The sequence below is a fragment of the Bombus vosnesenskii genome, unplaced genomic scaffold (genome assembly GCF_011952255.1).
Source record: "Bombus vosnesenskii isolate JDL3184/JDL3185 unplaced genomic scaffold, Bvos_JDL3184-5_v1.1 scf7180000014105, whole genome shotgun sequence".
Lineage (NCBI taxonomy): Eukaryota > Metazoa > Arthropoda > Insecta > Hymenoptera > Apidae > Bombus > Bombus vosnesenskii.
In genome coordinates this window covers 2,770,493-2,783,955 of record NW_022883371.1, presented here as the reverse complement: position 1 = coordinate 2,783,955, position 13,463 = coordinate 2,770,493, and the positions used below count along the sequence as shown (strand labels likewise).

Here is a 13,463-nt window from a genome sequence, read left to right as displayed (position 1 = left end):
AATGAAAGAATTTATCATGAACATTCGACACATTTTAATTTCCTTTTTGATACTCTATGTATAGCGTGCCCTCAGTATAAACAACAAATCACTCTCGCCTTTCCAATAGTTCAGCAACTAATATGTCCGAATTGACGAGATGCAAGTCATAACTTTTACGATTTTATTACTTTACTTCAAATATAATAACCAATCGGATAAAACAAGCAAATATCCGAACACTTTTAACCGTTAGTGTAATTATAACAACATTCTTAATCAATTTAATATAATTTAGAAGAGGAAAGAATTGCACGTGATCTGAAGTCACGTGTTCACATACAAATATTTGTCACGTTCGGGAGGCAAGAGAGACAATTCGGAATGGCGAAAGGTTAAGGATAAAAATACAAGGAGACACGCGTAGTTCTTCGACTTGAAAATATCGTGGCTAGCCGGATCGAACGCGTTCGATATTTTATTCATGGCCCATACGAATTTAAACTGTCGCATTCCTTTTCGACAGCGGCGTGACCTTTCCTCTCCGATCTCGACTCAGCCACCTACTTTTTCATTATTCACTCATGCACGTTACATTCCAACGATTCCAGGATGATCATTTAAGAGCGATTGTCTGAAATGGAAGACAAGGCCATAAAAAGATTCGATTTCGAACGTCGTTGAGGAATTTCCTTTCCGGAGTTTGATAGTCACAGTTGTGACGATTGAACACCATAATGGCGGGGATTCTTTGTGCAGATATTACGCGATCGCTGCACCGCTACATTACGCCGCATTAGTATCACCACGACGCGTTGCGGTTGGGCTAGCTGCATCTTGGACAGGGGCTCTGTTCTTATGCGTGCTGCCCTTCTGGGGTCTGGTACCGCCTTACAGGTTCGTTTGTTGTTTGACAACTGGTCGAAATCTCTTACACGATTCAACTAATGTTATTAATGAAATTAATATACTAATTACAAGTTACAAGTTATCTGTGCCGACAAATTACGGAGATCGCATAATAAAACAGGGAAAGTTCTATACAGTGGTTAAAAATGGTATGGATACACCAGTGTGTTTATTATAATATTTACATACTAATTAATTAGATCCGAATATATTAAATTTCATACCATTTGGTAATATCTTCACACGACGATAAAAATTTGATACAATGAAAATGAAGTATAAAATTTGACCAAAAAAAAGCTTCATTTGAAAGTAAAGTGTGCAAGCTAGTACTTGTAGTCACTGTATGTAAGCTTTACAAAATCAATAGATTACGATATTTATCTTAACATTGTAAATTTATAGAAAGCCTATATCTTGTAACTTGTCAGTTCATTAATATTATTAGTTGATAAATCACCGTACAAGAGAGCACCGATGTTCGATTTGTTCAATTTATTCGATTTTCAATGTATCTTTTGTAACTATATGGGTCTTCGTTCATTTCTTTCTTACGTAAAGGATGCTAAATTTTGTTAGCAGCATTAAGAAATTGGAGATAGTTTTTTTCCAGCCAGTCTTTGCGTGATGAATGTTCAATGCAGTCCTAATAGAGTTTCGATTTCTTTATTCGAAGCAATATTTCATCCGCGTTATTTGCGCTCGTTACTGTGTCAAGGTTAGGATTAATTAGATTCATTTTAAAATTGCTCAAGATCCTGCAAAAAGAAAAATAGTTTCACCGTCGAATAATCGGAACATAATGCACGTAATACGACTGGAAAGTTAGAACAGATTCCATATTCTTTAAATTTTTGTCGCATGAAATAATTTCTTTCTTCCTAGTTTAATAGTATTAATAATATTTCAATACCTCAAATAACGCGGTAAGAAATTGAACACGAAAAAACCGCTACTTGGAACAAACCTGTAATTATCTTGTTTTTCTCCCACGATCTTCATATGGTTTAAATAAGTTATACGAGACGTTTTTTATTCCTATTATCACTACCCTATCCTAAATACCCAAATTTAAACGGCCCTCCAAAACAAGGAGAACAACGAAACAGACGGATGACAAAAAATTAAAGGTCACAACCTGCTGATTGTTACCACAGATACAGTCCAGGATTGGGCTGCTGCGCGCCAGATTTTAGCAACGATTCGTGGGGTTTAGCGGCGGCGCTTTACGGGGCTGTTTACGCGATTCTGGGGCTGGCGCTGCCCGCCATCCTCGTCACTATCTGCAATTTGCGTGTGCTTGGCATAGCGCGTTATCACCGGCATCGAATCGCTAGCGCAATTTACGAAGTCACCCTGAGCGCCCAAGCGACCATCACCCACCAGCGAAATCCGTTTTTCGTACCAACTGTCACGGCACCTTCGGTCGTCAGCCCACCTCGCTTTCATAGCGCGGCCAAAACGGTTTGTACATCCAGAGATCAGCGTAATTTCTGTTTGCACTGCATAATTTTCGCATCGCGTGATGTCAGCGGGATAGACATAATATGATGTCATGTGGACAATTTCAAACGGCAAACCGTGTTCGAGCAAGGAAATGATCTCAGTAATTTCGTGGAGACACGTACGGTGTGTTTGAGGAAATCTCTTTGAGGAAAGGTCTTTGAATTTGATACATGCGTTGCTTTTACAGTTAATATTTGGCATTTAATCCGTCGGTGATTAAAGACATATATATAGTATCGGATCAAATTTTTTAACTACTTCAGCTTCAGATTGAAGATTACGTCAAGAATTTTCGATGGCTTTTGTGGTTCCTGCTATGTTTAGAGTTGAGTTCGTAAAAATTTGTATAATTCTGATAAGTTTTTTTTTAGAATCGGTGCTCCATTCTGCGCCGTTTCACAAATTTCTAGGATTTATCGAATCTTTTAAAATTTGCATTGATTTTAAGATATTACAGATTTTTTTTGCCGGAAGACTGCATTTTATGCGAAATTTAGAAGCGTAAAAATGTATAGTATACACATAATATGCAGAAATATACATACTTAACTATAGACTGAAATAAAAATATAATTTTAGAATTTTAAAATTCTTTCTTTGTGTTTGTGCTTCATAACATTGCAACCGTTTCAATCTTTAAACGTTAAATTTTATAGTAGCATAAATATTTGATCGACCAAATACTGATGCATTTATTCAATGTAAACGATTTCGTAGGGATTTTATTGACGTAGTGTAAACGCTATTAAACATTACATAATACAAGGAACAATAAGCATTATGTATTTCGTCTAAATATTTCAAACTAATTAATATCCACGTATAATATTCAATTCCACGAATCTCTAATTGATTTTTGTCGATTAAGCTTTGTTCAAAGGAAAATTCATTGACAAAAAATTGAATCGAAATTTTAATCATTTCTAATCGATTATCCGGTAGACTTTAAATCAAAAGCTTTGTAGAAAGACGTAAATCAAAATCCCGCTAGAAATTGAATTTCTACCGAACAATACAATCGCCTCCAGGCAATTCGTGTGTGTTTAGTTCAGTTTTACGTTCAATTATCTGCCGCGTATCTTTTAATGACGCAATTTGTCTGTCCGATATAACACCGGCAAACATTCTGGACGATCTGTTGTGCTCGCGTTGATTTTCCTCCATAATAACTCTTTGACGATCAATATCACGAACTAATAACATAATTCTATTTAACGAGTTCCTTTCATTTGCTAATGTCCCATTCGTTCAACGACACGCAATTAAATTGTAATTTAAATTATTTCATACAGAGTATAGCGACGATGCTATATTGAATTTCTAGGTAATGCAACTGGTTGGTTCTCTATATTTGCTTTATTTCCCATACTGCGGTCTGATTCTTTGGGAAGTTTGCGACGTCGGTAATCAGCCGCATTTCTACGATCATCCCAAACTTGCTTCGTTGGCCTCGCTTCTACTCGCTTGTTCTCCACCCATCAACGGCCTTCTCTACGGCTTGAAATCGCAGACCCTTAGACGATCGGTGCAGAATTATTGGCGGAAGAAGGCGACCAAGTCGGAACTTCAACAAGTAATAATCAACGATTTGAAATAATTTTGCAGTTAGTTTGGAATTTTTCTAAAAAATGTCTTTCTTGATAAATATTTTTTTCCTTTTATATTTACTTTGAGATATTTGAGACATTAGAACTATCAACTTTTAATATGTACCTAAATATAGTGAATCATGAAAATATTTGACCATAGAAAATTTGAAGAAAGTAGAATGAAAGAAATACTATAAAGTACAACGAATTCGTGTTCTAAAATGTATCGATAGATGCAATTTACATGCTTAAAGACTACTGTTACTCGACATAATTGTGTAAGAAATAACATTTTCTATATAATTATTGACTCAATTACATAGCTGCCAGATATGTATGTGCCGTTATTCAAGTCACTTTCAATGAATTTTTCTTTCTAAAGAAACATTTCGTGCGATACATATGATGGCCAAAAGGATCACAGTCGATCAACGAATGTTCGAGATTCTATCATAGTAAATCTATGCAAATATAATCCCCTTGGAGGTCAGTAAAACTTCATTTCATAACTTTGCTACAGAGAATCTATTGCAATCTTCTCTTCCATGATATTTTATGATGAAAAAATGCACATCTTTTTAATACAATAGATTAATAAGTTTGAAATTCCACTTTATAGAAAAAGTTCTTAGAATTATTCAACCCTTTCCTGAATTTCTCATTCATAATGAATAATAAGAGAATTATTCAAAGTAACAGTAGTAGAACATTTATTCAATCTGGCTACCTTTGGAAAATCGTATTTCACCGATTCTCAAGTATTTCTATGAATATTTATTATATACAAATTGAAGAAGATTTTCCAATTGTTTCCCGCAATTAATTTTCAACTTTTCATAATTTACTCAGCATGTAATTTGGAAGATAAAAGACACGGAGAATCTTACATATATTTCAACATATCTTGAAACATGAAAATGAAGAAGTTTTAACTACAGTATTAAGTTTACAGTACAGTTTAACTCCAATAAACTGCGTAAAAGACAATCTTTTTTTTCAATTTTTCTTTTCAATCTCTTCTGTTTAGCGAACGAATAATCCAAGTCATCCATAAATTCTTTTTCCCCGAATTTAATATTCGGAAACGATCGCTGCTGACAATGGATTCTAATTCAGGAGATTCAAGCGAGGACTCCGAGCGTAGCAGGATCACGAAGACCGTCCGGTAGCGGAACTGGCTCTTTCTTTCCATTCCCGCCGTTGCAACGAAGACTCAGCGAAGCCTTGCTGGCGTTGGGATCCTGCAGAACTGGAAACAGTTTCGACAGCAATAATCTCGGCTTTCATCGAAGCAGATTGCAGCCTGCCGCCTCGTGCAATACACTTCGCGTACCCACTTCCGAATCAGGTTAATAGTACAAACTTAAATGTGATTTTTGGCTTACGATTTCCGATTATAAAATTCTTCTCTGCTTGCTCTTCAAAAAATATAATTATAACTTATATTATGCATACAGGTGAAAGCAGTAAATTAGTTAGGTCAAGTGCGAGCGCAGCCAGCCTGATGGGTCCTCATTACAGAAGCGATTTTATTGGAGTTGATGTGAGCGCTGGTTGTTCCATAGCAATGAATGAAACACCAAGAAGAAGCCCAAGGATTCTTATAACGAGAGCTTATAGCGAGGATAGCCAAGATGGAGGAAGTCCATTGTTGAGGAAACCTATTCTGGCCAACGCTCTTCCGTGCGAAAGTATATATTATTCTTTTATTTGCTGTTTTATTGGAATTATTATTTTTATTTCATTCAGGCTTCGTAAAAAATTGCTTCCAAACGAATATTCGAATATTTTGCGAACTATTTACATTTTTTAAGAATGCTTGATTTGATGGATTTGATATGAAAAAAACTACTGTTATACGAAATCAGCTATAGAAAGTTTGATAATCCTTTCACGCTCCATGTTGATCGAACTTTTATAAGCTATTAATTAACCAAACGATAAATATATTTATCTTCTGTAAAACTGGTCTGAAATTTGAGTACAGTACGTCTCCTTTACAAAACCGTTGTATCGTTATTACTAATGAATAAAAAATAATCGTCCTCATAACTTAAAAAATTCATTTTTGAAAGGATTAATTTTCACATAAAATAACTTATTTAACAATTTGGTACTGGACCTTTGAACCCGTTTCGTAGAACGGAGATGGCGACATTGCAGCACCGGAAGCGATAGCAGCACGGGAAGCAGCGAGACGAGCGTGTGGACGACGGGTGTTGCGCAAAAACTCGTCAAGGCCAATGTAAAAAGCGCATCGGACATGTGGCCTGCGTCGAGAAGATTTGTACGAGGAAAAAATTTAGAGGAAGGACCACTTTTGGTTGGCGCCAGACCGAGCAATAACAGCGAGAGCAGCGATACGACGGACACTACAGCTACCACAACCACCACCACGATGCCCAGTAAGCAGGTCGCGATGGTAAGTGTTCGATGTACAACTTGGAAAATCTCTATACGTTACAATGACCTGTATACAAACGATTCCCAGCCTTAAGAATTGTATTCATGTAGACATCTTTTTGTTGGTTTAACGATGTGATAAACAGATAATGTGACGAAGAGAATATTTTAAGTATTTTGGAAATTAAGATTATTGCTAAAAATAAAAAGAAGAACAAAAATAAACATTTTTTGTTCTTATCAATTTTTCAACTTGGCCTTCTGCTTTTCAGCTATTTGATTTTGGAAATGGGATTTTCGAAATGAAGATCAACTTAAATTATTCAAAACGTTTTTGTTTTCAATTTGGACCTTTATTTAGACATACGATTACGACAGTTTCAAAGAAAACTGTGTAGCTGGTGATGATAACTGACTAATAAAATACAGAAGATTCGTATTGATTTAAATACGTGTTCCTGTGTATGTTACATGTTCACGACATTCTTTTACATAGCACTTTTCACATAGTCCATAAGTAGAAATTAAGCGGATTAAGATTCGATAAGCTCAGAGGCCACAAAACTGGTCCTTATTCATGGACTTATTTCACACCAAGGAATATCCTAATCCTATGGAGACACTAACGAAATATCTTGCTAAAACCATGATCTCTGTAAAATATCTTGCGGAAGCGTCAAGATATATCCTGGTGAAAAGTTTCGGAGAAAATCTGAATAAATTGGACCGTTAACAGTCCATCCGAAAAAATACGATTCGATAACTTGGCCATTCAATATTCCAACCCAAACATGTAAGCTACAGCGATGTTAATTGAGTACATGTCAGGATTAATATGGATGTACAGGTAACTAATAATGACAATTTTGTTAATTGAGACACCTATTGCTATGAAAGGTCGCTTTGTCGTTGAAACAGACATTTCAAAGGAATTTGGTCTGTTATAAATTATCAAGTGCCCATCTACAAAATCGAATTCTTAATCTGTAGTCTCTATCGTTCAACTGTACAAGATTGACGCGGTAAACATGATATTGAATGCGTTGTCGCATTCGATACCTGGATTTTGATCCATTGGGAATGGTTCATTCGATGTGGATTCAAATGGACCATTTCTAATACGGTTAAAATTCTAGGATCATTTTGTATTTCATCGATCATCGATTTTGTATTTCATTTCTCCGTTTCTCTGACGACGTAATGGACGATCGAGATCTCCTTTCAATATTTATTATCTGCTGAACATTCGAATGTCGACGTGACGATTAGGACATTGCTCAGTATAAAAACAGAAAGCATGTCGGTAATTTCCATGACATTTGCCGGGAATCAGTACAATCATCTACTACATCATTTGGAGTATAATAATTAGTACAATAGTGTAACTTGCTCGCTGGTATATCACCGGTAGTTGACTGCTTGTTCTTGTACGCAAACCTCGTTCGTTGATTTCGCCAATGTATGATTTCAATATTCCTCGAAGAACAAATACAGTGTTTAAACAAATCCGTTGATAATTGTCTCGAAGTAACGACGATAAAAGTTTTCTCACTTCTCCTACTCTCCTGCTTCAACTACAGAGCGATGGGACAATGTCTGTATGTCTGCGCGGGAAGATAAGATACAAAAGTCTCGCTTTAGCGAGATACAGAAGTTCCGCTTTACGTTCCGACTTTCGTCCATTTTACCTGTTGCCGAATTTAGCTTCCGAATATTCCCGCTAATTCTTGGAAATGGAGTCTCGACGTGAGCTGCAAGCGTGTCGTATTAAGTCGCATTGTCTCACTGCATTTCATGTGCTCCCGTACTGAATGTCGATATGCCACTTACGTTTATTCTTTCCTCTTACCTCAATCGAATTCTCAGAATTTATCAATCCAGATAAACATGCACGTTAAATCCAGACTGTGAATGCTATAGTGGACATTTCTGCATAAATAGCGATTTCTTTGCATACTCGGAATAGACGCTGTATTTATCCGCTAGACGATTGGCCGCGTGAAGGTTAATCAGCAGATCAAATGTCTAGAAAAGAGAAGGTCATATCGAAAAATCGATAAGAACGAGAAGTATTTAATTTTTGTCGTACGATCGAAATCCACAATAAAAGATGGGGGTTTCCGTTTAGAAAAACTAAGCTGACCGTGATATAGCTAAACGACCTTGACCCAAGATAAGGTCGACAACAAATGTCTCCTTCCAAACTCTACAATTTTTGTTTAAAGCATTTCTTCCGATAAATCTTAGTTTCTGAGATATTTCGTTGCCTTAGGTTAAATCGAGACACGTGTATAATTCAAAGTATGTCATGCATGTAATTTTTAAGAGATAAGTACAGTGTAAGTGTTAAGACGATCGTGCTACACACGTGTAATCTATAATTTGAGAAAACGACAAGTCATGATAAGGAAATGCAATTCGCATAAGACGATTCTAGACCATAATAGCTGATTACATCATGTTCACTGCAACTAGGGTTGCCATCCGTCAGGGTTTTCCTGGATTTGTTTTTGTTTTTAAGGCGTTTGAGGACGTACGCCGGGATTTCCTGATTTTTTCCGATCATTTATATTACCATGTTATATGAGCGGTGATCTGTCATACGTCAGAGCGCCTATACTAATATACTGGATAGCGATGTATTTGTTTTTCCAGAAGTGGTTTTCAAGTGTTACGTTCACATTAGACGCAGTAGAAGCTGTCTAAATGCAAACGCAGAGCTATTCGGTTTCAATGTACAATCTACAGAAGTTTTTATCTTGTACCTAATGATATTAGGTCGTCCGAAAAGTTTCTTTTGTTTTATAAGGAAATAATGGATGCACAACATTTTCCGTTTTATATTATTTTATCGAATTAGGTATGATCCATTTTATTCTATCAAAATAAAGATCACAACGTTCGACAGATTAGGTTTCATGTTTGTATAAAGATGCATTGTTGTAAAAGACGAGTCTGTAAAAGAAAGACACTTTTCGGACAACCTAATATTTTGTACATAATCCAAAAATTAGATAGAAGAGTCCGGTTTTCAGGCGGAGAAGTTCAGAGTTTCCATGGTTTTTATCCTACGTTAGTGATTTTATAAATGGCAACCCTAACTGTGACGAATAATATGTGCAGGAAAACGGTGGCTATCGGGAGAAAGAGAAAGAAAAAATAAATGGCAATAAGAAAGAGGGACAGCAGAGCGAGAGCGACAACAGTTGGAGCAGCGTCGATGAGATCGAATCGAAGGAAATGGCGGACAAGAGCATAGAAGAGGATAATTTCGAGAAGATCGAGGATCGAGAAGCAGACGCAGAAAAGTGCAAGCAATTGAGGCGGAAATCGAAAACGATTCGCAAACCGGATGTTCCTCAGAATTGCAAAGAGACCGCGCAACGAAGGCCCCTTCTCACCTCGTCATCCTAAGTTCGATTAATCGATCAACGTACCTTTTTCATCGTTCCTAATTTATTATCATTTTCTTCTCGTAATTTATTGTTCGACACTGCAATTTTTTAACGCGATGGAGATCATTTTGAGGCAACTTGGTAAAACAAGGTCGCTGAATGAAATTTGTTATCGACCCATTAACAACCGCAAGCAATCGTTATTTTTTAAAGAATCGAGTTCTTTGAGACTCCTGATCGATTATCCGCGTTCAATTCAGGAAGAACAGCGTCGATGAAGCTGATCGTGTCCCCGTATGCTCGATATCACCTGCAATGTGTCGACATATCCTCAAATTATATTTTTCTACTTTCACTGACAAGTCACAGCAGCGTTAACGAGGAAACCGTGGATTTCTTGCGGCCATTGCGGTCGCGCTGGAATAAGAAAACCCGATCGAATATCTACATTATACGCCAACCACAATGAAAAACTTGTTCTCTCGTAGAAAGTTCGAGGGAAGGAAAGTTGATCATCCTCGTACGAGCATCGACTCTCACAGAAAAAAGCTTGCGCGCGCGAAAGAGCTCGTTGTATAATAATAATTTTCTTCGTCACCTCGCGGGTAATATCTCGCGACGAAAGTTTCGCGGTGGATTTTTCGGCAATCACCCTCGCTATCGGAGATTTCGCGAAAAAGTACTGGTAAGAAACGATCACGATACCTGGGAGAGTTCTCTTCATAGTAGAACACTCGATGAAATCCATGAAATATCGTAAGAAATCAGTCTGACTTGGGACACGTGAATCGTTTGGTCGTTTCGACGAATTGTACGAATTACTATCGTGGTAATTTCGCGATATAACGGGCAATAATTTCCCTCACCGCTTTCGCTGATGTTCCTAATTAATGGATTCGTGAAAGACAGAAGTTTGAAGGAGCAAATATTAAATATCGACGAAAGTTGCTTTACCGTCTGTCGTGGATGATAAGATGAATAAATGTACGAAATTAACGTTTATCTATGCAGTCTAACGTGTACAACGGTTTCGTCTTATCTCTTCAGAGATAATGACGAGTAAAATGTTGATGAGCATAAGGCACTTTTGTTAACTTTTAAAAAGTACAGTTGAAAGAATTTTTGGCGAAAATTTGAACATTATAAATTCCATAAATGACAAAAACACGATAATCTGTTGCGAAGTCAATTTTTCAATTTTGTATCTACTTTTATAATTTTATAATCATATTAATACTAAATGCATTTCAACCGTTCTAAGGCAATGTTCAAACGTCTATGTTTTGCAAATTACTATATATTTTAGAAGCTATGTGTATATTTTAATAGTCGTCTCATTAAGAAATTTTAAAAATGTGGAACGAAACTTCAACGCGAAGAAGAAAATATGTCAAAATTCAAACGAAATCGTGCACGAATGGAAACGAGCAAGCTAACGAGAGGAACACATTAAAGAAATTTAATCAATGATGCACGAAGCAATTAAAATAGACGGCCGTTGTGAGTTTATTGATATTAAACAATAGTTACGTTAATACAATCACGTGGACGAGCAGATACACGTTAATAAAGAGTGACAGAACGAACACTTTTTACTAGCAAGTTTGTACAATCGTGGCCAACCACTGTGTTTACACGGGCACGGTGGATTTATTCGCAATTAGGTGTAGCAACAATCACCTAAAAATTAACCGATATTAATGTTGGTGGTTATTGGAATTGATGTTTTGAATTTTGTAGACGATGCATGATTGACGCGTGTGTATGAGAGCGTGTGCTAGTGTGTGAACAGTATCAAGTTCAAATGTTCTAATTTTTAAGAATCGTTGGAATGGAAAAAAGAAGATTATTTATCGTTTTTTAAACTCTAAGCGAATGTTACGAAAAATGTAGAAAACAAATGTTGTTCGACTAACGATTAATTTGCAACGTATTTATGAAATTTCCTCTAGGAATTGTTTTAATGGTTTCAATTGAAATGTCTCTTTAGTATTGTTTTCGAAGAAAAATATGTCAAGGTTGCATACGATAAATGTGATTCTGCGAATCTTGATCATCAGAAATTTGCTATATTGTGCTCAATTTTTTCGATTTGCAGTCACGATGCAAGATTACATAACGAGCGGAGCGAATTCATGTTGCGAGTACTTGGACTATTTGCTTTCGAATTTGTCAATTAGAAGTTAATGAAACGATCTCGTCATTTGTTGATCTCAACATAGAGCACAAATATTTTATCATTCCGGCGTGAAGAACTTAGTCGGGTACCGCGTGTGACATTAATGTTAATGGTGTTAAAATATCGCGATTTAAATGATGTTTGAGTGTACGTCGTTAGTGCAAATAAAACCGAAAAATGTTCTAAAAAAGATAACAGTCTTACGTAATTATTTCCTCTTTAGATTCATAGCATACCATCAAAAATTACTGAATACTAAATTATAATAAATCAGAGAATAATGGAATAAGCCAAACTGAGTCAAACCATAATTAGTAAATATCCTAAAAATGATCATTAATAACAATTATTTCCATCTTCATTATTTCCATCAATTCACCCTTCTCCTTTATCTTATCTTTATCTGTTTGTTAAAGAAAAGAAAAAATCGATTGGATGTTATTAGCAAATACTTCAGTAGCAACGGCGCCATTGCGCAGAATATTACAGTTCGTCATTTAATAAGGCACTCAACGATACCATTAAACGTAACATTTTTCGAATCGTTATTAGAGCAACGTGCCGAAGTTTCGGTCGACCAACTTATAATAAATTTTAGCAAAGGTTATTTGCAAGATCACCTCCGTTTCATGCCAGCGGCCACTGGAACTAACTTTCCAAACTTGTTTATCCGATCAAACAGGTCACAAAATGAATTTCAAGTGACAGATCTACCACGAGACACTACAAAATTATTCTTCCCTTCCCAAAGTATTTATTTCACGAATAATTGAGGAGCTGACGACAAAAACGGCCCGTGTCAAATTTTTCAAAGTTTTAGATAATCTAATGATCAGAAGATTCATAATAGGATGGAATCGGTATTTTGAAAAATGTTCTATGTCTACTTATTTTGGAGCATTAGATAAATTTAGATTAGGTAAATTCATGATTTTCTCGATAAAGAACTCGAGGATGCATTTCAAAGGATTAATCTATTTCCGTAATTATTATTTTCAGTAACCATAACGATAATTATCTCAAGAAATACAAAAAAAAAGAAAATATCAAATATTCAAAATTAGAACAGAAGTAAAAGATGCTAGGAGTGTTCTTTCGTTTTCCGAAAGAACGACAAACATGTACAAAGGAATATTTTTAATGTGAAATTTTCTTTGATGAATATTTTAATTTCGAGGAGAATTATATTGTTTTGTCCCACGCTCATCTTTCAGAATCGAAAGAGGCATGTTTTCTTATCGCGAGAGTGTTTCACGCCGAAAGAGGGCAACGAGGTTACAGAGAAAAAACGATGCACACGTAGTAACTTCGAAACAAGGCCTTCTTTTAGAATTCAAAGTCGTCTGAACCATAACCCTGTCCCCCTTGGCCTAAAATTGAAATAAGGGGAACTAAATTCGTCCGCGCGAGCAAGAAACAACAATCCCTTCTCTGCTACGATCGGGCCTCGCAGCGAACGCGTTTCGAAATGTTTTCGTCGAGAGCTAAGCCGGCAATCCGGGC

General features: G+C 36.2%; 1 protein-coding gene across 4 annotated transcripts in view; it reads left to right on the top strand.

The window, feature by feature from the left end:
* LOC117239722 (beta-3 adrenergic receptor-like) overlaps nucleotides 1–10,869 on the top strand; it is a 92,249-nt gene extending 81,380 nt beyond the window's left edge. For 3 of the 4 annotated variants that reach the window (XM_033505527.1, XM_033505525.1, XM_033505524.1), the window contains 7 exons: nucleotides 739–876; nucleotides 2,046–2,352; nucleotides 3,719–3,967; nucleotides 5,100–5,331; nucleotides 5,441–5,674; nucleotides 6,125–6,405; nucleotides 9,510–10,869. In XM_033505527.1, coding sequence (XP_033361418.1) covers nucleotides 739–876; nucleotides 2,046–2,352; nucleotides 3,719–3,967; nucleotides 5,100–5,331; nucleotides 5,441–5,674; nucleotides 6,125–6,405; nucleotides 9,510–9,800 — 1,732 coding nt within the window. In that variant the 3' untranslated portion in view covers nucleotides 9,801–10,869. The remainder of the gene's footprint in view (nucleotides 1–738; nucleotides 877–2,045; nucleotides 2,353–3,718; nucleotides 3,968–5,099; nucleotides 5,332–5,440; nucleotides 5,675–6,124; nucleotides 6,406–9,509) is intronic. The other variant, XM_033505528.1, reaches the window with a different exon arrangement.
* The last annotated feature ends 2,594 nt before the right edge of the window (nucleotides 10,870–13,463 follow it).